The sequence below is a fragment of the Lagopus leucura genome, unplaced genomic scaffold (assembly GCF_019238085.1).
Source record: "Lagopus leucura isolate 7727_CA_CO unplaced genomic scaffold, USGS_WTPT01 140-22_obj-0_obj, whole genome shotgun sequence".
NCBI classification, from domain to species: Eukaryota; Metazoa; Chordata; class Aves; order Galliformes; family Phasianidae; genus Lagopus; species Lagopus leucura.
In genome coordinates this window covers 10,636-34,402 of record NW_024965350.1, presented here as the reverse complement: position 1 = coordinate 34,402, position 23,767 = coordinate 10,636, and the positions used below count along the sequence as shown (strand labels likewise).

Sequence of the window (23,767 nt, the reverse complement as noted above, 5' to 3'; positions counted from 1 at the left end):
CCCCCACCGTTTTTTTTGTTGTTTTTTAATGTAGGATGGACACAAAGCCCCTCTCCCTCCCTCCCCTCTGCCCCTCAGCAGCCCCAGGCAGCGCTGCCCGTGTCCCTGCAGGCACCCAAAGGTGTTCCCTGTCCTCTGAGTCCAGCAGGAACGGAGGGAGCCGGGAACCCCATGGGGAACCCCAAACCACTTTCCCCATCTCCCTGTCCTTGTGCCTTCACTGCAAACCCCAGCCCCACGCAGGGAGGGGGGGGGGACAGGATCCAGTGCTGCCCTTGAACCCCCGTCCTCAGGCGAGCAAACACAGGACTTCCTCCCCTTCCTCCTTCCTGCACACACAGGGGGGCTGGTCGGCCAAACAAAGCCCCAGTTAGAAGCAGGGTGCATGGTATGTTCAGAGCCTGACTGAGCTGGCAGCATCCCAGCCCAGTGCCCCCTGGCAGCCCAGTGCCCCCCAACAGCACCGTGATGGGGAGGTGCTGGCAGGGATGCACCTGCATAGGGCAGAAGAGAAACAAATCCCTGTGGAAATACTGGGGTGTGGAAATGCGGGGGACCCCTCCTTCTGCACCTCCCCACAGTGGTCCCTAAATGTTCCCACCCAGCTGGACCCCAGCTCTGGAGAGAACACTGTGTTGGTGGCACTGAGCAGGTGACAGACGTCACCCATGTGCCACCCTGTGAGCCATGGAGCAGAGCTGCCCACGCCGGGGCTGGGGGTCCACACCTCATCCCAACACAGCTTTTGTATTTGAACTGTGCCTGTTTAGTGCCAGACCTGGCTGCTCTGTTTGCTTCTCCTCTTTGCCTTTTCTAATGATATTTGTTCTATGCCCCCCCACCCCAGGGCCCCCACACTGCTCCATGTCTCTGCCCCAGAGTGGGGATGGGATCCTGAGGGGGGAGTGGGGAAGTAGGGGCTGAGGGAGGAACCTCAGAAACATTAATTTTCTGGAGGGAGGAAATAAGGTGATTTTTTCCTGTGCATCTCCCTCCTTTAAAAGAAATCTGGCCTTGGGCACGGAGAGTTGCAAAGGGAATCTGCCCTGACCGGGCATGTCTGGATCCCCTTTGGTGGTGGAACAGGAAAAAACAGAGCAAGAAGGGAAATACGGGGGGTCGGGGCAGCCCCTCCTGGGGAGCAGCTTGGGGCCAGGGCACACAGGGTGCTGCAGAGAAAAAAACCCAAATGCTTATCCCCTGTGCCCACAGAAGGGAAGGAGAAAGGCATCAGCAGCAGCCACTGTTTCATTCCACAAGTGGGGGAACTGAGGCACAGGGCAGGGAAAGGGCTGTCCCAGATGGACCCGTGGCCAAACCCCATCCTGGCAGAAATGGACACAGCCCCATGCGATGCTCGGTGCAGCTCGGCCAGCTGCAGTGCAGCCGTGTGCCATGAGGGGGACACCGGGCTGCACAGCACTGCATCACCCACATGCACTGCCCGGCGCTGGGCTCCAGCTGCTCTGCTTCAGCACTGCGTGGGGAAACCCAGCTTCAGAGCAACCCGTTCCTTCCATCACAGCAGCCCCTTCCATCTGCAAAGCAGTCCTTCGCTCCTCTCCCGTTGGGTGATTTCTAAATAACCAGGCAGCCATGCAATCCACCTGCGTCAGTCTTTGCAACCACATCTCCGTGGCACAGCTGCCCCCCAGCACCTTCCTGCCCTGGTGCTGAATGCCTGCACAGCCCTCCAGCACCCTGCAGAGCTCTCAGCTGGGGGGGCAGCTCCTTGCACAGGGATGGGGCAGCGCTGGCTGCAGCCCCCAGTACGTTCTGCCATCCCAGTGTGCGGCGTGCTGCCATACCCCAGGTTATCATTAACCTTCTCTGCTATTTCAAGTGCCTCGCTCTTCCCTCCACCCATCTCCCAGCACAGGGACGTGCGGCTCTGCTGTGCCCCAGCTACACAACTCTGTACGGAGTTCCTGCAGACCCTGCTGGGCCACACGGACCGACCCCCCCCCCCACAGTCTGGGGTTGCATCCTGGTGGCAGAATGCTTGGATCTAAGCCACAGAGTCATTCCCAAGCTGTGCAACAAACCAGACCCTAGCACATAAAAACGGGAGCGTTTCCTGCAGCAGTGCTGGGGTCTGCTGGGCTGGATGTGGGGCTGCAGGAGCCCTGTGCCATGCTCTCACCTTCCACGTGGCCGTGTTCCTCCTGAAGTAGGCGAACATCCTGGTGAACCAGTTGTAGATCTCATTCAGCGTCAGCTGCCTGTCGGGGGTCTCCAGGATGGCCTGGGGACCCCAGAGGGGACAGAGCATCATTTGCAAAGAGCCCGAGCTTCGTGCAAGGAGCCAGGAAGACTCCTGCCTTCTGCTGCAGAGAGGGGAGGGAGCTGCTTTACCCGGGGGCAGGGTTTTGGGTTGAGCCACTCACCTGCCGGATGAGCGAGGCGTACGTGAAGGGCGGCCGGACGTCTGCATTCTTGTAAAACTCGTGGTTCTGCGCAAGCTCTGCAGGGAGGACGAGAAGGGAATGGAGGGGTGACGGCAGCCCACCCTCGGACCGCACTGCCAGCCCCGCAGCCCCATCCCCGCGCTCACCTGAAGATATCGGGGTGCAGAACTTCTCCGAGTTCCTCCTGCGGATGGGCCCCACGCTGTGTAACGTGGAAGAGCTGATGACGGAGGGGCCCTGCCGCAGTGGGGTGATGGGGGCCGTGGCAGAGGTGGGGGGATGAGGTAAACCGTCGGGGAACGTGTCCGAGGTGCTCTTGGAGAGGGTAGCACTCGAGACCAGGTTCAGCTGCGGGGAGGAAGGGAGAGCGGATGGGAGTGGGGAAAATATGGGGCTGGCTGTGCTGGGACTGCTCTGGGAGTGGGACTGTGCTGGGCAGGAGGTACGGTGCGGGGAGTGGGATGCACCATGGGGTGGGGAGGGGATGCACTGTGGGATGGGGATGCAGTTATGGGATAGGGAGGGGATGCACCTGATGCATGACCAAAGCAGCACCGTGTGCCAACATGAGCAGCATTTCACTCCTGCCCCATGCCATGCATTGATGCTTGGCACAACAGAACTGGAGAATATGACACACGTTCTGAAAAGCCCATCCACGCAGTGACCACATGCAAGGCATGGGAGGCATGAGTGGGGGAAAAAGGGAAGGACTGGGGTCTGTGGGGCAGCAGTGGGGCAGGGAGGGAGGCGTGTGCTTACAGGTTGGCTGAAAGGCTTTGGCTCCGAAGGTCTCATGTGGAGGTGGGCCATCATGGCCTGCAGGCGCTCACTCTCCTTTGCCAGCTGAGGAAGCAGCAGGAAGCGGGTCAGGCGGGATGGGGGCAACCCCACGTGTTCCCATGTCCCCATGTCCACCCCTTCGTCCTTCCTTCCATCCATCCATCCATCCACCCACCCATCTGCCTGGACGCACAGCATCACTGTAATTGCGCCCCCCTCCCATTTACTCCCTGGTGTGCAGAGAAGGGTGAAATATTCACTGTGGCACCAGGAGAGGCGTTGAGCTCGGCGCAGCCGATGGGACCTGACACGCGCTCTCCTCCCATCACCTTCCCTTCCTGCCACGACCCCTCAAACCCGGGCTGGGAGGGGTTAACAGTGGGAGCCAGTGCGGAGTTTGTGCAAGTTTGGAGCAGCTCGGCTGCCTTCGCGCTGCCGCGGCGCTCATTAGAGCTGACAGGTCCCCCCTCGTGATGCAGATGCTCTCCGCTGACACAGCGGGAGCTCCACGCTGAAAACTTCATAATTGGTGGCTGTGGTGGCAGCTCCCCACTCGCACACGCAGAGCTCTGTGAGCCCTTCAGGATTCGCTTTTTTCCTTCTCCCTTCCCTCCCCTCTTTAAGCCCTGGTAATTGCTTTCAACCCCATGTGTTATGCCAAGAGCAGGCAATGGCAGTGCAGCCCCCCTGGACTGGGGAAGCAGGGGGCCGAGTTTGCTGTGCATCTCCCCCCTCCCGCTCCCAGGCTCTGTATCCCCTGCGGTGACACCCGGCACCAACAGACCAGGGACAGCCAGGGGAAAGGGTGACAACAGCACTGCCGGGTGCCCCAAATGCGGCCCCTCAGTGCTAGGGGTGATCAGGGAATGGGATGGGGACAGGGACAGCACACAGAGCCCTGAGAGATGAAAAAAGCACCGCTCCCCCCTTTTTATCTCCTCCTTTCTCTATGAACTGAATTCCGCACAGCACTTTGGGGAGCCGGAGGCAGTGGGAACAGGACTATTTAAAGAGCTGCTGTCCAAAAATAGCATGCCTTGGCCAGGCTCCAAACACCACACTTGGGCTCCTCGCCCAGCACCCCACTTCTCAGCAGCCCCTGTACCCACAGAGGGCAACTGTGGCATCCTGGGCAGGAGGGATGGCTCATCCTTTCCTACAGATTCATGCAGGGCTGTGGGTTGTGGATGGGGCAGCAGTTTACGAGCGCTCCACGCCTCAGTGCCCACCCAGACCACAACACGAGCAGCACCGCAGGGTGGGAGGGATGCTTGGAAGGATTTGGGAATAAGGCTGTCTCGCCAGCAGTCCCCGACCCTGTGCTCCACCCTGCAGAGCACACAGAGCTGGGAGGGAGCTGCTCCAACCAGGCCACTGTGCAGCAGCACGCACCTGTATCTCCAGTTGCTGTACCACTTGCATCTGAACTCGACACTGGGCTGTGCTTCGGTCATCAAGTGCGTGTTCTGTATTGAGGTGTCTGAGGAGGAGAATGCGGGATTTTACGCTCGAAAGTGCCAGAAACGTGCCCCTCACCCACCGAGGCCACAACCAGGTTCAGCCCCACCATGCAGACCACCACTCCCTTCCACACTGGGGGTGGCTCTGCCAACCCAGCACAGCTTTCCAAACCGGAGGTGTCTCTTCTTCCCCGTGCAAACATGCCTGGAGAGCCACGGCAGCGCCTTATCTGGCTTCACCCGGTGAGTCAGAGGCAGGAGGGCACGCAGCCTGATGCACTGACTCACCGCTCCCGGCCCCAACAGATGCCTTCGCACTCCTCCTCCTCCTCATCCTCCCCCAGCAAAGGCACTGCCCGGCTCCATCCCAGGGGATGGGCAGGGTGGCACGGTCTCAGCTGCCCTCGCTGCGCCCAGGAGGGCTTTGGAAGCCCAGCCCTCACCGAGCAGCACCATGCCCACTGCCAGCAGACAGCTGAGAGGAGGGGGGAACGCGGCAAGCGAGAGAGCCCGTCAGTTCCTTCTGATGTCTTTGCTAAAAATCCTGGCTACAAAGAGATCTAATTGCAAATGAACTAATTAAGTAAACCTCTGACGAAGCGTGAAAACAATTTGTTTGACCCTGACGCTAGCAGAGGGCTCTTCGACAGCGGAGTTAATCAGTCAGCACAGAGCCCACAAGTGGTGTCAGCGGCTGCCGTGCTGCCATCTGCTTCCTCTCCTCCTCTCCCCCCAGGGGGGATCTGTACCCCCCCCAGCCCTGAATGGGGTCTTTCCTCCTCCAGAAGCATGGCCTAGCATGTTTTCCCCTTCTGCACAGGTTCCCCCTTTTGCACTGTCTGGGTATACCTAATTTCAGGACTCCCTGTGCTGGGGTGCCCCAAAGCTTAGCTCTCCCACCAGGAAGGGCAGCACTTACTTGACAAACTGTCCCAAGTCCTCACAGAGGGTTTCGCAGCCAGGCCACTTGCACTCTCCGTGGCCATAGAGAGGGTGAGAGCCAGGGGTCTCTTCGTGGGAAGAGCTGCAGAGGAGGACACAGACCCATGGAAGGGGGATGCTCGGGCACCTCCTGGGGGTCAGCCCCAAGAACCTCCCCAGCCATGGCTGCATGGCTCTCAATTATCACAGAACAGAAGTTGGTGAAGAAAGGACCCTCTGGTTCCAGGGGTAAAAGCAGAATGGCTGCAGCCCGTCCCTACCTGTCCCTTCTCGGCGTGTGCATGGTGCTCTGCCCATTGGGCAGAGGGTGGTGGGAAATGGGAGGCGAGACCTTGGCGGCCGAAAACGAGGTAGAGTTGGAGGTGTTGGTGGTGAGGTCGAGACCCTCTTGTTTGATGCTGTCTTCGACAGGCTGGGCGGCGGTGACCTCCTTCCAGAGCTGCTGCAGGTCCGAGGGGCACACAGCTGCGTGGGGATGGGACGCGGCCATCAGTGGGGCACATGGCCCAGCAGCACCCGCCGCCCACCCCCCCGTCCTACCCAGCGCTCAGCATTGCTCCTGCACTCTGCAAATCACTGCCTCCTGCACATCCCAGCAGGGAAACCCCAACCCCAGGATCCCCCCGCCGAGCCCCCCAGCTCCGCACCTTACCTTGGGGGAGGCTCTGCAGGGGCACGGTGCCCTGGCCCGGCGGGAGGCTCACCAGCCCCTGGCGCTGCAGGTTTAACAGGTGCTGCTGCTGGAGCTGCTGCATCTGCAGGAGCTGCTGCTGGAACGCCAGCTGCTTGTTCCCTAACGGCTGCTGGGAAACAAAAGGGAGACGGTGAGCGCTGGCATTGTGGCCTCGGGGAGGGCAGGGGCACGGCTGCAGGTGCGGGCAGCGCGCCGGGGCTCCGTGCTGCTGGGCCTGCTTGGCTGGCGGCCGCGCCAGGAACAGGCTTTGATCTATCGGAAGAGGAGGGGAAGAAAAGGAAAGTGGGAAAAAAAAAGAAAAAAGCAGAAAAAAAAAAAAAAAAAAAGCACTGAAAAGAGAGGGAGAGAGCAAGCAGAGCTGGTTGTTTGTATGAGAATGAGAAACAGCTCTGCCTACAGAGCATCACCGACGGAGGGGGGTCTCCAGCACCCGAAATGCACCCTAACAAACACCGGCCGTGCACACCTTCCATCGACCTCCATTCCCCACAGATGATCGCTATGAGTCCCTTTAGGTGAGGGCACAGGGCAGCCCGCAGGGCAGCTGGTAACCTGTGCTGCTGGTCCATGGGTGCCCACCCCAGTGTCACTACTTGGGGCACAGACCGGGGGGGCTCCCCATCACCCTGCCACGCTCTGACCAGAGGAACCGGCCCTAAACTTGTTAGGCAGGATGGGTCCCTGGGGAGGCACTGAGAAATCCATGAGAATTAACTGAAGGGGAGAGAATTCAATTAGGGACAGGGAAAGGCAGCTGCTAATCCAAGCGGGCCATGAGAGGGGAGCTGCCCCGGGCTGCCCGGCCTCATTAGCAGGGCAGGCAGCCCGCTAACCCTGTGAACCTCTCTGTTTTCTCCAACACTGTCTGCAGGCTGCGAGGAGCCAGGCTGGCAGCAGTGCGCCGACCCCCATGGCAACGCAGCTCCATGGGGCACAGAGTGGGACGGGGCCCCCTGGGAGCAGCAAGCTGCAGGCACGTTTGCAAGGGGTCTCACTGCACCCCCAGCCCCATTCACTGGGCACAGAGACCCCCAAGACCAGACCTCCCTCCCTGCTCAGCTTGCAGCTCAGCCTGCAGTCAGCACACATTGGTGCAGCCCACAGCAACATGCCCTGGCCACCGGGCAGCACTGCCCCTGCACTGTGCAGATGTCATTCAGTCAGGTTTCTCAGCCCCAGAGGGATGCAGGGGTCCTATCCACCACCACCCTACTCCCTGATGCAAGGAGACTGAGGCAGAAATAAAGCCATTGCTGCTCAGAGAAGCCACATGCGATGCACTGGGCCAGGAGGAACCCTGGATGCTGTGGCCCTGCAGGGTTGGGATGCAGGGAGGAGAACGTGACAGGGCTGTGCACCCTGGGTGGACACCCGTGCCCCTGGCAAGCCCTGTCCTCGCCCCATAGCTGGGTTCTCCCTGCTCTCTTCCATCCCTGCCGCCGCCCTCCCCAGGGGCCCTGGGCATGCCTGGGCTCCCCAAACACTGCCTCATTCATGGCACTTCCCGGCGGGAAGCAGGGGCAGATTGGCAGCGGATGAAGTCATTGGGATCCCCGGGGCGCTCAGCGCAGCAGAACCAGAGCCTGTGGGCGCACCCTGCTCTGCAGCTCCGCACACCGCGACCCACGCGTGTGTCCCTCCAGCTCCGCAGCACAAGTATGGGAAGCATCACCCACACCAAGGGCCACATCCTCCCCTGAGGAGCCCCTCTGCCCACCCCAGAGTGCAAATGTGCACCAAACAGCCAAAAACTGCTCAGGGTTGGAATGCACCGTGCACACAGGGTGCACCTGTGGGGGTCCGACCCACGGCACCCACAGGTGGGGATCCCTGATGGGAGGCAGGAGCAGTGCCCACCGTGATTTAAGAGCTTGAACCCCTTGGCCTGGCTCCCTGCTAGGGTCTGATCCCCCAGCTGGATCCCTCAGTGTCCCCCCACCCCTATGCCAGTGACCCCCCCCGTCTGGGGCCGCAGTACCTTCCCAGCGCCGCCTACATTAGCTGCAGCTGAGTGGGTGCAGCTCACGGGGCGCGAGGCGCCGTCACTTTGATTTATGAGCACATCAAGAGGAGTTTCGGTGTGACACCAGGGACTGACAGGAGCAGTTCATTAAGCTGACGCTGAGGTGAGGCCCAGGCAGCCCCCACCGCCCCTCCCCAGCCCTGCTGGACTCAGGGGGCTGTGCTGGAACAGGCTGGGGGGGGAGCAGGGGCAGCCCCCTTCATTGGAGCACACAGGGATCCCCATGCCATGCGGGGCTCTGGGAGCAGCGAGCTGGGAATGAATGGCAAAGGGCAGCAGCTCAGCAGCCCTTTGCCACAGTGGGAAGGGATGTCCATCCCACAGCACAGCACAGGGATGCTGAGGGTTCTCCTTTGCGAAGCAGCACAGCAAACAGCTCTGGGACACACCACAGCCCTTCTCCATCCCAGCCATGCCCCTTCTCCCCCACAGCATTTCTCAGCAGACACATTTCTCCTTTCCTCTGTGGCGTTTAATTACAAGTTGCCACACTCTCTTTAAGCCAGCTCTGATCTTGGAGCAAGAGCAGCAGCTGCAGCTCCCAGAGATGGCTGCAGGACGGCCGACCCCTGCACACCGTGTGGGCACAGCAATGACAGCCACAGCCAGAGCCTCGTGAAGCTCGAGTGGGTGCTAGCACGGACCGCAGAGAGCAGCAGTGCTGGGGGTGCAGCAATGTGCACAGCATGGAACAGCCCTGGCAGCACCACGTACAGCGAGTGGGGAGGAGAGAGGGGTTCCTAAGCCTTGCTCTAGGTTCCCACTGTGCTGCTGCCGCATGGGTGAACTGGGGCCATGCAATGGGGCAGGGCTGCACCAATCCCGCTCTGCCCTCCCCTCGAGGGGAGGATTTGGGGATTTGTCCCAGGGGCCACTGAGTCCCACGTCCCCTCTGACGGGCCCTGCCCCTCCCCCAGGTGCTGGGATTCACACACGCCTTGTTCTCTTCCTGCTGGTCCCCTTTTATTTGCAGCCAGATCTGATGGCCCAGAACCCATCTGCATGAGCTCACCTCTTTGGGTTGCTGCTTTCCGGCTTGCTGTTGTGTCAATAGCTGCAGGTGAAGCTGCTCCTGTTGCTTCTTGTAGTATTCCTGCAACTGGGAGGGACGGGAGGAGAGAGGACGGATCAACACCAGCAACACCCGCTTGGCCCTCTGCCCTGCACTGCCAGCCCCGTGCTGCAGCCACGCAGCCCCTGCAGCCACCCAGCACCGAGCACAGCACCACCGGGGCCATCCCATGTGGCATAAAACCTAGGAGCACCTTCCTGAGAGCTCTAGAAAGCTCTCAAACTCTTAGCCAAGCAAACCCCTAAGCTCCCATCCCAAGCATGGAGTGCGCACCCAGGAGAGGGCTCTCAATGAGGTGTGAGCGCATCTGTTGATACGAGTAACCCCACGTTCCAGCAGCAGAGAATCTCCCACCCACCCCACACACCCATGGATGGGTGCTGAGCTGGGGGGGGTCCCCTGCTGCCCCACGCCCTGCACAGGCTCTGTGGGCACGGAGGGCACTCCAGCAGGCAGACCCACATCCCATCTACTGAGCCACAGTGAGGGTGATGTCCTGCAGCGCTCAGCCCCACGGCCACCAGCACGGCCCCACAGCACAGCACCGCTGATGGGGCCGGAGGCAGCAGGGGGTGAGCAGGGGTGGGCGGCTCTGGCTCAGGAATGCCCCTTCGGATGCCGGGAAGCCTTTATCAGCTCAGGGCTGACAGTGCTGACAGCAGCAACTTTGCTTTTTCTGTCGGCGAACAGGTTTGGAAGGCCTCGGTGTTTACCCGAAAGCCAATCAAAGCCAGGGCTCTGCCGCATGGTCGAGCGCGGCTGCGGGAACATTGGGTCAGGGGTGAGAGGTGTGATGTTTGGTTTTCTTCTGGTGGAGAATGCGAGCTATTCCGGCCTGGGTTGTTTAATTTGCAGTCAAACGTGTTTCTTTATCCGGCTCCAAAGAGGCTGCGGGAGGACCCACCCAGGGTAGTGTTTACCCTTTGTTCTTTCCCTGGGGCCAACCTTGAGCCCTTATCAGCCTGTTTGGAGTAAACAGGTACTGGAGGCAGGAGGAAGGGTGGGGAGGATGCTTGTGGGATCGCTCCTTCCCTCTCTCTGCCAGCGGAGGTGTTTACTGAGCGGCCCCGCTTTCTGCCGCAGTTGGGGTTTGTTTTTTTTTCCCCTTCTCCCTCCTCTTCCCTCATTACTCCTTTTACACACAAGGAGCACTTGGGAACACTGCAAGAAGCAGCTCTAGGGCTGGGTGGAACCATGTAGCACCCACCTGGCCCCCAGCCCCACACCAGTCCCATGCTGGCCCCAGGGCACAGCTCTGTGTGCTCTGCGATGCCTTCTGCACCCTCAGCTCTCCCAGTGCAGGATGTGCTGGGGAGCCCCAGAGAAGGGCAGAGGGAAGATGGGAGCCCCAGGGGGAGCAGCGTTACCTGCTGCAGCATTATTGCCTGCTGCTGCTGCAGCAGGGCCTGGAGCTGGGGCGGGGACAGGATCTGCTGCATCTGCTGTGGTGTGATCATCTGTGGGGACATCATGGCCACGGACACGGGGACCTGCGGAAAGGAGGGACACACATGTCACCACGCTGCTGGTCCCAGCCCTCCCCATATGCTGACAGCTCGCATGCCCCCATCCCAAAACCTCCTCCAACCACCTCCTCTGTGTCCCCTATCTCCACATCCCATTTGGGGATGCCTTCAGGCACCCATTCCGGCACGCTGGGATCGCCCTGACCCCAGTGTGGGGATGTGATGCAGTGCTGATGGCAGAGAGGTGCCTGCAGGAACGGAGCACTGAGAACCAGCACTGCCCCAACTACAGCCTCTGCTCTCCTATGGGCATGGGTAACAGCCCAGAGCAGCACCAGGCACCGCTGTGCCCTCCAGGGCTCTTAGAGCATGCAGGAGGAGGATGTCGAGGGAAGATCGCTGTTACCCAAATTTGCAGAGCATAGCATGGAGCAGAGTGTGACGAGGCTCCCCATCAGGGCTCTCCCTCCAGCTGACAGCACTGACCACCATGAACCATGTCACGTGCTGGGGGGGGGCTGTGGGAACTGCTGGTCCACCCACCATGGATACAGGCTGGGACAAAGCAGGGTGCTGGGTCCAAGGCTGCGAGCAGGTCCTGCATGGCACTGCCTTCCCCAGCATATCCCCCGTGATCCCAGCAGCCAGCCCCAGCCCCAGGCTGCAGGATGGTGCCACAGCTCCCCAGAGCTCCCTGGGTGCTTCTTCCTAGGCAAGTAGCCACCTCCCCACGCAAGCCAAGCGCTTGGGCCCGAAGACCTCCAGAACCAAGAGGCAGATCCACGAGGCTGGTGGCTCTGCGGCTGCAGCTCACCCTAAACCCAGGGAGGAGCCCCAGCACTGCCTCCCCCCGCCAGCACCCGGCCACACTGGAGCGCGCTGACCTTCAAGGGAGATTGCAAAGGTTTATCTGTTTGCTCAGGCACCAGGCTGGAGGGAGATGTCAGGAGCACAAGACCCCCAGGCAACAGCGGGTCAGGGTTAGTTATTAACTGCCACTGGTTCACAGGGGCAGCAGCGGGGGCCTGAGGACGTCCCAGCACAGGGATACTGGCCTAGGAGTGAACAGGCTGACACCTCATCCAACAGCAGCACCCCCAGCAACGAGCTACGCAGGAGGAGCTCAAACCACAGCCAAGCCCACGGTGGCCCCAGCAGTGCTCAGGTGGCAGCGTGCAGCTGTGCACACATCTGGTGAGGAGCGATGCGCACGGGGTCCGTGCCCATGTGCCGGGAGCATCCTGCTCATTTCCCTACACCGATTCATCAAGCTGGCAGCGTGCTCAGAATGAGAGCCCCTAATTAATTGCTGCACGCATTCCTCCACCCCCAACCCTGGCTGCCTCCCCACCCCCTCGCTGCGGCCCTTCGTCCGCCGTTGCTGGCATTTTCCAATCGGAGGCATCCTAATTACCAGAGAGTTATAACACCTTCCATTTCTCGCCCAACGGACTGACACCCTGTCAAGAGCAAAGAGAATTGCCAGAGGTTTTGACAACATTAATTGCCCCTATAATCTAAAAACACAAAGGAGAGGCGATTAGTCGAGAGGGCCCCAGCTCTCGATCCGACACGAGGTTTTCACAACGTTACAAGAAAACAAAAGCGACGCTTTTTAGAGTTTGATGGCTGCTAACAAAAGCGGAATTATATTTTCATACAACCTTTGTCTGCATTAAATGCCTTTTTTCTCCCGCGCTCCTTCGCGGGGCTGACGTGGGGAGGTGGTGGGGTGAGGTGTGAGCATCGGCGGAGCGCAGCTCCCTGCCCAGATGTTGCGATGGCTCTGAGCAGGGCAGGAACTTGGAGTCCAATGGGAAATTCCCACTTGCAGCAAACTCCGCTCCCGCTGCGCTCGCTTATCCGGTGTGGGGATGGGGAATGGGACAGCTGCTGCGGCACAGTGACTCCGGGGAGGTGCTAACCCGGGGGGGATGTTGGCAGCTGGGGGGGGGCAGCCCTTGGGATGCAGCTGCATTGCAGCTGGGGATGGGCAGCGTGGAAGATGGGAGCATTTCAGGCTGCCCAGCACCCAGGCTCGGCCCCAGCTGCGTCCCGCTGTGATGGGCTAGCATCCGCCTTGGGCACACAGCAGGGCTTGCCTCACCGCTGGCCTCCTGCCACCCCGCAGAACTGCTTACTAACAGCTTTGGCCACCTCACAAAAAGCCCCGACGACGCTGCAGCGCGGATCGGCCAGAGCGATCTCTCAGGGGTGATTTTCCAGGCGCTCAGGATTGTAATCCCTCCGTGCCAGCGATGGGGTGGGGGTGGAAAACAAGACAGGTATTAAAGGGGAGCTCAGCGCCAAAGCCGATTTGGCCGGGCTGGGGAGCAGCGCTGTTTGCCTTATTCTGGTTTTTTTTTTTTTTTTAAACTTTTTTTTTTTTTAATGGCTTGCAGGGAACGCACCGTCCCTGCAGCGGGAGCAGCAGCGGGGCACAGAGCAGGCACCCATCCCAGCTTTGAGTAATCCCACAGTCAGCATCACACGGAGACACATGGAGCCACGGGGAAGGAGCATCGCCATTTCCGCAATGACAAAACCCAAATGCAACAGCTACAAACCGAGGGTGTCAGCTCGGAATGGCAGGAGATAGACCTCCTGCCTTCGTCCCACCTGCGCCCCAACCCTGTTCAGAACGTGGAGACCAATCTGCACCGAGTGCCTCGTTAGCAAGAGGTGCACTAATGGGGTGTAATTGGGCTGCGGCCAGGAGAAAGGGAGCGCAGTGCAGGGGAAGAAGGGCTCAGCACAGGGGCAGGGCCGGGCTGGGGGTTCAGATGGAAACGCAGCGCAGTGCGAGCAGAGCGGGACGGGCTGCTGCCTTCCTTCAGGAGAGGGACTGCAGAAGGGCTGGTATTGATCTGTCTTCATTACCCATTTCACTCAAGTTTCAAATCAACAAAATACACTTTTCCGCTCCGCTGCCCTCCCCGCCGCCGCAGACAAAAGAAAAGCAATTTCCCGCAGTTTGCTCTGAACTCCTCTCCCCTTCCCCCGGCGCTCCGTCCCCCCTCCGAGCTGCGTGGTGGCACCAAGGGGCCCCAGAGGCTGATTTCTGGTCACCCCATGAAGCAGCAAAGGATGGCACCGAAATTGCAGCACGTGGGCACTGTGAGCGATGCAGAGCCCTCACTGCAAAATGCCAAAATCACCATCACTTTAAGGCTGAGAAGAAGCAGAAATGCTTCTCAGGGCGATGGCTTTGGGGCCGCAGCTGCAGCCCAACGTCAGCTGCGTGGCTCCGTGCTCAGCTACACCTCCAGGCATCTGGGGGCACCGAGGGTTCACACTCACGAAACACACCGCCCGCGATCCCTATCGCACCCAGCAGCGGCTCCCTGTTTGCTTTCAGCAGCATGCCGCCGACTGCCATTAATATTGCCGCTGGCACAGCGCCCCGCCAACATCCCATCCCCAGCAGTGGGGAACCCGCAGCGCTGCAGGCTTGGGTGCTCAGCGCTGGCATGCAGCCTTCCTCCTCCTCCTCCTCTTCCTCCTCGCCCTGCAGCCTCCTGGCCAGTCTCACCCACACCACCGCCGTCAGATAAACTTCCTTTCAAAGCAGCCCGCTTAATCCCCATCTCCCCCCGCGCAGATCCCGCTCCAGCTGCCGGGCAGGGGAGGAAGAGGCCGGGCTGCTGAGTTATGAGCTATTTCTGACTCACGTCTACAACTTTCACAAGTTCTTTTGCAACACAAAGGGAGGAGGGCGGCAGATGCAGTTAACCCTGCTGCAGCCGGACAGACGGACAGCGGCGCGCAGCGCTTACCGGAACGTGACTTCACTCTTACTGCCTTTGTCCCGCGCGGGATTTTCCATGCGGTGACTGCATTTCCTTCCTGCAAACACCGCTGGAAAAAGGCCACCTGCCTGCAGCTCATGTTGACTCACTGCTGCTCTGCCCCAAGGTTGGGGGTGTGGGTCCCCCCGGCCCCACAGGGACGTGATGCCAGCGGCACTGCATGCACATTGGAATTTAGCCGTGCCCTGGCCATACAACCTCCAAAGGACAGAGCAAGGCGAGGCCAGGAGCAGGGGTGCATGGGACAGCCCAAACGTAAAGCCTCACCAAGGGGACAGGAGCTGCTTGCAACCAAAACGCAATTCGGCAGCATAAGCAAAAGCAAAGGGGAAGGGCACAGGGAATGGTCTCATCCCGGTGCTCTGCTCCTGTGCTGGATGGAGAGGAGCCCACCGGAGCCCATTCCCAGCCCCACGCAGCCCCCACCCCACCGCCTGGCACAGGCAGGACCTCTAGCTTGGGGAGCACGCGTGCTAATTACTTTCCTTTGTTAATTAAGCCCACGTGGCTCTAATAAGGTAACCTGCTGTTCTCTGATAAATTTAATTAGCCTAAAGGGAGAGCCCCTCCACACAGCTATTTAAATTGTCACTTCCCATTCACTTGGGTTTTGCTTCTTTTTACCTCCCCCACTCTCTGGGCTCACTTCTCCCCCCCCACCCTGTTTTTCCCTGTCCCTTTTCTCCCTTCTCTCTGCCTCTTCCTTTGGCCGAGGCACAGAGGCAGAAGACCCCTCTTCTCTGATGGCACTGTGTGCATTGGAAGCGCATTTCTCAGTGCCACCAACACCCACCCCATGGGTCCCCTGCACAAGGACCCACTGGCTCTGGCCCCAGGGACTGCCCCTAACCCAGCGCCCACCTGTGGGCATGAATTCTCCCCTGTAATCAGGCAGCTCTAGACTTCCTATCCAAATGCTGCCCCGAGGTGAGGTGGCACCCAGTGCCCTTCTCTCCATGCCACCATCCCTCCACATCATCCCAAACACAACCTCGACCCCCAAGCAACCCTTTCCTTCCCATCCTGCTGTTACAGAGGCAGCCAAAGGAATGGGATGCGCACGCAGCCAGGTGCTGATGCATCAAACCTCAACACCTTTCTTGAGCTCTGCAGGGCATCTGTCTCTCTCTGGGCTCCTGCTGTGTTGCAGCCATCCCACAGACCGCACTGCCCTGCCCCTGCGCATCAGTGCCGCTTTGCAGCCGAGCCCTTCCCACAAAAGCTCCGGAGAGGGGGAGGTCCTGGGGCTCACCTGCACCGCCGGCTGCTTGCCCTCATTGCTGCTGGGGGAGCTCAGCCCCGTGGCCTGCTGCAGCAGGAACTGGCGTGCCACCTGGAGAGCCTGCAAAAGAGACACATGGGGTGGGCGGCGGGAAGGGGCCCTCTGCCTTCGCCCCTCTTCCTCCTCCTCCTCCTCCTCCCTCTGGGCTCGCTCGCCCTCCAGCTGTGGGTCCTCCCACTGTGGTTCCCTGTGGTTAGGGAGGCACAAAGGAGGGCAGCACAAGATGCTCTCCTGCACCAACAGCGCATCCCGGTGCAAAGCACTGGCTCTGCTCTGCCAGACTCCTCCGCAGCACCCGGCGCCTTCCCATGGCTACGTGCATCCAGCATCACCGCACCCCGCACACAGTCAGCGCCTGCCATGCCACGTGCCCAAAGACACCGGGTGCCATCTCACAGCGTGCCCCACAGCTTCCCATTGCTGCCCAGGTTGGGGCTGTGGGAAGTGCAGGAGGACACCAGCATTAGCGGCATCATGCCAAGAAGTCGCACGGCAGCAGAAGGAGCAGGCTCTAAGAATTCATACTACATATTGGGCTACAGCTTGATACATCCTCACTAGATAAAGAAGAGGGGAGAAACCCATCACTTCACCCAAACACTGCGGAAATAAACAGAATCTCAGCTCCTGTGGCCTGCAGAGCTGGTGCAGGGCATGCTCCTCCCCGGGCTCCGATGCTTCCCTGCTATTAGCAGCGATGGATGCACATCGGTAATGCGCACACAAAGCCATGTGACAGTTATGACAGCTCGAGGTCTGATGTTTTAATTACTTTTCAAAATGAAAACAGTAATTCCAGTTAAAAGCCAAAGAGTGGAGGGAGCTGATGCAAAGCTGCATCACATTGCGGGGCTTCAGGAGCTGGGCAGGTCGGGGACGGGAGTGGGACTGCAGCCTTGTGCACAGAGCTGCCCCATAGATCTGCTCGATGTATGATCTGCCCTAGGCACAGAGCTGCCCTGTGCAGAGCAGCCCCAAGCACATCTGTGCCCCTGTGCAGCTTTTCGGAGCTCTCCACGTGTCCATTTGCCAGAGCTGTGCAGGGCTTTGCTTCCTCCATCCGCACCGCATGGAATCCCTCTGCAGCTTTGGAGGCTGCCTGGAGCTGCTGCCCAATGCCCCCCAGGAAACCCCCGCAGCACAGCCCTCCCTGCACCCCCCTATGCCCTGTTTTCAATTTGTGCACCAATGGGAGTGAGGAGCTGCAGGCCTCCAGGAGGACCTGGGATCACTGCAAGCTCTGCGCTGAGCATCACCAATGACAGTGAGCGGCAGCGCTGGGCAGGCAGGGCACTGGGGGGCACAGTGCCACGGGTGTCCCATGGCAGCAGTAGGGCCGCAGGGGGCCGAGCCACCACCTCTCAGGGGGGAATTTAATTCACTCCCTGCTGGCTGCCTTACTTTGGTGTGCTCTCAAGCACGAAATTACAAGATTTACAGGAAAAAAATGGCATGGCCTCAGGACCGCACACAGGGCACCACTCCTCCCCCCCAGTGCCTGCTGCCCCACATTGCTGCTTCAGTTCAGGTCAGCCATGGGATGGGGCAGATGTGCACGGAGCCCCAAAAATGCTGTATGGGATCAAAGGGAAATGGTGCTCAGGAGCTGACAGGTGGGAGGGGAATGGTGAAACTTCTTGGGCAAAGACATTGTGGCATCTGCTTATAGGGCACTGTGGTCACAGGGACTCTCGCTATAGGGCACCCTGGTTATGGGGCATCTTTGGCCATTAGGCATCCTGGTTATGGGAACCCTCATCTTAGGGACAGTCATTATTGGACACTCTGGTTATAGGACACTTTTGCTATAGGGCACCCTGGTTATAGGGCATGGTGGTTATAGGGACCCTTGCATTAGCGCATCCTCTCTATAGGGCATTTTTGTTATAGGGCAGCTTAATTGTAGGGCACCCTTGTTTATAGGGCACCTTGGTTATAGGGACCCTTGTCATAGGTCACCATGGTTATAGGGAACCCTGGTTATAGGGCACCTATCTTTGCTATAGGACAGCCTCACTAAAGGGCACCATGGTTACAGGGCACTCTCTACAGGACGCTCCCCATCTAGGGCACCCTCACCACAGAGCACCATGGTTATGGTGCACCCTGTTTATATAGGAATCCTCACTATAGGTTACACAGACCCTCGTCATGGATCACCACGGTTATGGGGCGCCCTGCTTACAGAGCACCCTGGCTGTATGCAACCCTCCAGCACAGGGGTATGCAGGGGTGCAGCCCCCACCCTGTGCTGGGGTCGGGGAGGCAGAGGGATGGAGATCTCCCCCAGCACAGATGTGTGCTCACCTCCCGGTTCCATCGAGTGCAGAAAAAGATGATTTTTTTTTTTTCCTTCTTCTTAAATCGCAGCCGGCTGCACGGTGTTATTCAAGAGTCATTAGCATGTTACCCGTAATTAGGAACGAATGGGTTGTGTCAAATTCATCATGCTCCTGGATGGCTCCCTTTGATCAGCAAATTACCCCATAAAAAAAGTTTGCAGCGTCTCAGACACTGCGAGCTGGGAGCTGATGCTGCGGGGCTGCAGTGCAGAGCTGGGAGGTGCAGGCAGACCCAGCGCACAGCTGTGAGCCCCAGCACTGGAACCTGGCTGGATTCTGCCCATTTAACGCTTGAGCTTCTTTCTTTCTTTTCGTAAGCACTGCAAAGAAGTGAAGGAAGGACCTGAGCAGGGCCTGGACACCACGTGCAGGTGCCCCCCCTAAAAAACCCAGTGCTCCCATCCCCATAGAGCTGTGTGCACAACCGCAGCCCCGTCCGCACGCTGAGCACCACGAGATGCTGAAAGAATGGGGAAAAACTGCACAGAGTCTTGGGTTGACTGCCCTAAAAACGCTATCGCCCCCCTGAATTTTGCCTGTGAGTGCACAGACAGGGCATCCATCAGTGGGCTGTGTCCCCTGCTGTCCCTCTGTGCTCTTGGAGGATCAAAGGAGGTTGGATGGGATGAAAAGTTGTTGTTTTTTTTTTTTTTTAAATAAGGAAAAAATAAAAGAACGGAAAAGAATTTAAGAAGATGAAAAAGAACAAAAAGGAATAAAGAAAAAAAAAAAGGGATGAACAAAAAAAGGAAAAAAAAAAGAAAAAAAAGAGAAAAAAGAAAAAGAAAGAAAAAAGAAAAAAGGAAAAAGGAAAAAAAAAGGAAAAAGGAAAAAAAAAGAAAAAAGGGGAAAAGGAAAAAATAGAAGGAAAAATAAAAAGAAAAAAAAGAAAAAAGGAAAAAAAAGGAGAAAAAAGTAAAAAAAAAAAAAAAGTAAAAAGAAAAAAGAAGGAAAAGAGGAAAAAAGAAAAAAAAAGGAAGAAAGGTAAAAAGGAAGAAAAATGGAAAGAGGAAAAATGGAAAAAGGAAAAAAGAAAAAAAAGAAAAACGGAGAGTTTTTACACTAAGCTCATAAAAATGACATCGTCACATTCCAGAATTAGAGCCATTAAGCGAGGCGCAGATATTTTTAGATGGATATTAACGGTAAATGATGCCATATTGAAAAGCACTTCCACCCAGCCCAGCCCCGGCCGAACTTAACCAGAACCAAATGGCTCAAAAAAGAGCAGAATGAACAAAATGACACAGAGAGGGGGAAAGGAAAAAGTGCGCCGGGCGGCCCTTTGCCGCGCCGCCGGATCCCACTGCTCCCCTGCGCGAGGACCGGGGTCAGAGCCGCGAACGGAGCGCGGCGGGGCGTCCCTCCTCCATCCACCCCGTGAGGAAGGAGAAACTAAATCTCCGCCGCGTCTGTGCTCAGCACTGTCAGCACCAGCCCTGGGGCCGCCGGGCAGAGGGATGAGTTTCCTTCTCTCTGTTGTGCAGCGAGTGGGAGATGGGATCTGCGCTATCGCGGAGCGCTGCCCCCCACCCCCCTTCTCCAACTTCTCCAAGTTGCTGCTTTCCTTTGCAAGCCTTATTTCCCCTAATAACTCGCCCTTCATGTTGCACGCGTCTGCAATGAGCTGTAAATATCTCTCTATTTTTGTGTAATAAAATAAAACCCCGACTGACGCGGGAGAAGCAGAGCTCTCCAGACGCTCCTTTTCCATAGGACCGCACAGCAGGGAGGTGGAATTCAGGGTGGAATTTCAATTACCAAAAAAAAAAAAAAAAAAAAAAGAACAAAAATCCCCAAACATCCCCAAATTCAGGGGAGACCTGAGGCAAGCACGGCGCTCTGCTGCCCCGTGGCATCAGCAGGTGCTGTGCAGCCCAGTGCCACCTAAGGTGCCCTCAGTTTGTGCAACCTCTGCGGTGCGCAGGGGACACAGAGGGGCTCCGGCTGCCCCCCTTCAATCGGGGGTTCGGGCAGAGGATGCAGGCACAGCATTTGGAAAGGTTGAGGTGCAACAAACTCATGAGAGGACATTCCTGGAGCAATGTGGGGAACCCTGTGAGCCTCAAACCAACCCCAGCACTTGGGGCCCTGCTCTGCACAATCCCCCCAGCCCCCCCAGTGATGGGGCACTGAATACCCCAAAGCCCCAGTGCTGCCCTGTCCCACACCCCAGCACTGGGCAGTGCCCCCCACCCCACGCCCCATTTCCCCCATTTGGATGGGGTCAGGTCCAAACCCTGGTTAACCCCCCCTCCTTAATGGCCCCGGGTGGGCGCTTCGGGGCGCGGATCCGGCACGCTGGAGGTCTGTCAGCGTTCCCACAGCAACGGCGGGGGGAGACGCTGGGGGCCGGGCAGCCCTCCCATGCCCCCGGCCGACCTCTCCCCTCCGCCAGCCCCGGCACAAAGCGGCATGCGCTATTCAGGCTCTGCAGCCGGGGCCCCTCCATTGAAAGCTGAGGATTTCGGGGCAATGCTGGGCAGGGGGAGAGGGAGGGGAGGCTCCAGAGCCTGGGAGGTGCTCCCAATGGGAGGGATGGATGGCACAGAGATGGGCTGGGACGGACGGGTGCATGAGCCAGGAGGGCACAGAGCAGCCCCAGAGGGTGCTGACCACCCCGCGATGCGCAGACCTCCCTCAGGGGTACAGGAGGGATCCCCAGCACCACCAAACCAAACTCTGAGCCCTGCCCAGCAGCCCTGGTGCAAACCCACAGAGGGAATCTGGATTCCGGCTCCATTGGACACAGCAGAGCCCAAAGATGCAGCTCACAGCTCCAAAACCAGCCTGAAAAATGAGGGCAGACAACGAGACCTTGTTGGGAAATGTCCCATAAGTGCAAGCCCAAGTTCAAAGCCACTGGTGGCTCTACAAGCTTAGGTGGGGGCACCAAGTGCTGGCTTTTTCATGTCCCCCACCTCCCACTGCTTTGCACAGCTGAGAGAAGGGTGATTTCAGCACGGAGGAGCTGTCAGACAGCAGCAGCCAACAACACGGGCTGGACTCAAAGCCCTCATAGAGCACCTAATGGTGCACAGCTTCCTGCCCGGGGACATCGTTCCTGACCCTGTGGGTGCTCAGGAAGACGGATGGCTGTGGGGACATCACCCCCCTCCCCAGGTGCGGCACTGCAGACGGCGTTTGGTTTTGGTTGTACCCAACCGTCCGCCTTCAGAACTCCACACACAGAGACACTGGGAGCCCTAAAGGAAGAGAAGCAGAAGGGTGACACTCGGGGACGAGGTGAGATTTGGGCAAAGAGGTGAGATGCAGCCCAGGCCATGCACTGAGCAGGCATCACGCAGCGTGCACCTGTACGGGTGCAGCCAAGAGCACGGCGCCGTGCAGACCCCCGTCTCCCCCTCCCCGCAGAGCGCAGCCTGGCCTGCAGCTCACAGCACTTTGCTGCATGTCCCCGATCCATCCAACGCAACTCGGGGCCGGGGAGGGGAGCGAGGCGCTGGCAGGGTGACTCGCGGGAGCATTACACGCATGATTACCCTTCAGAGCAGGGGAACGGGGGCTTAACTGCGTGCGAAACGGCTGTTATTCAGGTAATGGATTTACAGCACTCACTACTAAAGTATCAGACACAGCAATTTTTTACAGCTTTCACGCTGGAATTTATGGCTCAGGGAGGCGATCTCCATACGAGGCAGGGATCATTGCCTTATTTAGTATCCAAGGAGGAAAATTTATGTTTTCTCCAAAGTTTGTTTGGAAAGGTAACCTGCAGGCACACGGAGATGCCAGGTGCCACCTCCAAGGTGCACACGTGTGTGCCAGGACGGAGTGCACACACAGCTCCATGCGTGTCTGCCGTGCACGTGAGCTTAATTCATCTCGATGCACTCTGAGCTCCCAGCACTCACCCAGCTGGATGGGCTGAAGCAGAGCAAACCTGCTCCTGCTCTACTGTCTGTAGCCTTCATTTTATTCCTAAAGCCTTTTTCCTCCTCCTTGCAGATTGAGCCCAAGGGGTCCGAGTGTGCAAACCCACCCCAGCACAGGCAACTCTTCCCTGCAGAGCACAGCCAGGCTGCTGCCAGGGCTCCGTCCCTGTAAGGATGGGTGCAAAAACCAGGCTTGGTGCGACCCACTTCCTGGAGCAGCCCTGGGGGTGAGGGGTGGGTGCACACAAATGCTGCCCCAAACCCAATATTTGGAGAATCTCATGACAAAGCACGCAGAGAGGTTGTGGAGTCACCACGTTTGGGGATATCCAGAAGGCAGCTGGCTGCAGAGCTGGGTGCCAGCTCTGGGCATCCCTGTTACAGCACGACACCAGTTCTGGGTGTCCCTATTAGAGCAGGACTTGGGACGGCCAAACCCAGAGGTCCCCCCCCACGACCCTGTGCCCAACACTGGGTTACCCCATGCGGATCCTTCCTACCTGCTGCTGCTGGAAGTGCAGGAGCTCCACTGGGCTCAGCTCCCCATTGCTGTCCCCGCTGGCAGCCCCTTCCCGGCCCCCGCCGCCGCCGCCGCCCCCGTCGGGCTGGTTGCTGAGGCTGCTGACCCCGTTCTGGCCGGACGGAGCGGAGCGGATCGTCTCCGAGGCGGATTCCACCATCATGACGTGCTAAAGGGACCTGAGGACAGAGGAGAGAGCGGAGGGTGAGAAGACAGCGTGACCCCCCCACCACCAGCACAAGGATGTGAGAGTGTATCGCAGGTTCAGAAATGACAAAATATTTCATTTTGAGGAGAGGGAGACGGCGATGGTGCAAACCTTCAGAATGGCTGGAGGAGCCCACACTACGTGATGCCCCCTAAAGATCCCAGCAGTGCTAGCACCTTTCCATAGGGCATCACAGCACTTTCCTGCAGGGCACACAGCCTGGAAGTTTGCTGCTGGCGTGAGCAAGCGGAGCTGGGCACAAAGCAGAAGATGCAGCAGCAGTAGCCAGAACAACCTTCTTAAAGATCACAGAACCATGGGACGGTTGGGTTGGAAGGGGCTCCAAAGGCCCTCCTGCCATGGGCTGGTTGCCCACCACCAGTGCTCAGAGCTGAGGAGGAAATAAAGCACTAGGGACGGGGACAAGAAGTACCATTTTTCCCTTTTTCTTCTCTTTTTTCCCCCTTCTTCCTCCAACCCCGCCCCAAAAGACAGCAAGACAAACCGCGAACAACATAATTGCTGAAATGTGGCGTGTAATAATAGCTATTCAGGAGCTGATCATTCATATTAAACAGGGTGAAGCAAGCTTCTCATTTGCATGTTTGAGATGATATGCGTTTCAGAAGTCATTTCCGCAGGGTATATGACTGACATTAATTCCCATGTGGGGCTGCCGGCTCTCCTGCACCATGAGCACAGGGACGGTGCATGGGGAGAAGAGCATGGGGGCACTGCATGGGGACACTGCAGGGCACGGGGATGTCGCCAGGGGGACACTGCAGCTGCTGCAAGGGGATGTGCATGGAGGACACTGCATGGGGTGTGCATGGAGGACATTGCATGGGGTGTGCATGGAGGA

The 23,767-nt window shown here is 58.6% G+C and overlaps 1 protein-coding gene across 3 annotated transcripts in view; it reads right to left on the bottom strand.

Annotated features, from left to right (window-relative positions):
• Positions 1 to 22,897, bottom strand: part of FOXP4 (forkhead box P4) — a 26,581-nt gene extending 3,684 nt beyond the window's left edge. Inside the window, exons 1-12 of one of the 3 annotated variants that reach the window (XM_042892523.1) lie at positions 22,678 to 22,897; positions 15,910 to 15,999; positions 10,750 to 10,872; positions 9,323 to 9,409; positions 6,246 to 6,396; positions 5,854 to 6,058; positions 5,571 to 5,675; positions 4,584 to 4,671; positions 3,171 to 3,254; positions 2,555 to 2,756; positions 2,388 to 2,464; positions 2,144 to 2,245 (exon numbers count right to left, since the gene is read on the bottom strand). In XM_042892523.1, the coding sequence (XP_042748457.1) occupies positions 2,144 to 2,245; positions 2,388 to 2,464; positions 2,555 to 2,756; positions 3,171 to 3,254; positions 4,584 to 4,671; positions 5,571 to 5,675; positions 5,854 to 6,058; positions 6,246 to 6,396; positions 9,323 to 9,409; positions 10,750 to 10,872; positions 15,910 to 15,999; positions 22,678 to 22,860 (1,497 nt within the window). In that variant the 5' untranslated portion in view covers positions 22,861 to 22,897. The remainder of the gene's footprint in view (positions 1 to 2,143; positions 2,246 to 2,387; positions 2,465 to 2,554; positions 2,757 to 3,170; positions 3,255 to 4,583; positions 4,672 to 5,570; positions 5,676 to 5,853; positions 6,059 to 6,245; positions 6,397 to 9,322; positions 9,410 to 10,749; positions 10,873 to 15,909; positions 16,000 to 22,677) is intronic. The other 2 variants (XM_042892525.1, XM_042892526.1) reach the window with 2 other exon arrangements.
• Positions 22,898 to 23,767: the final 870 nt, after the last annotated feature.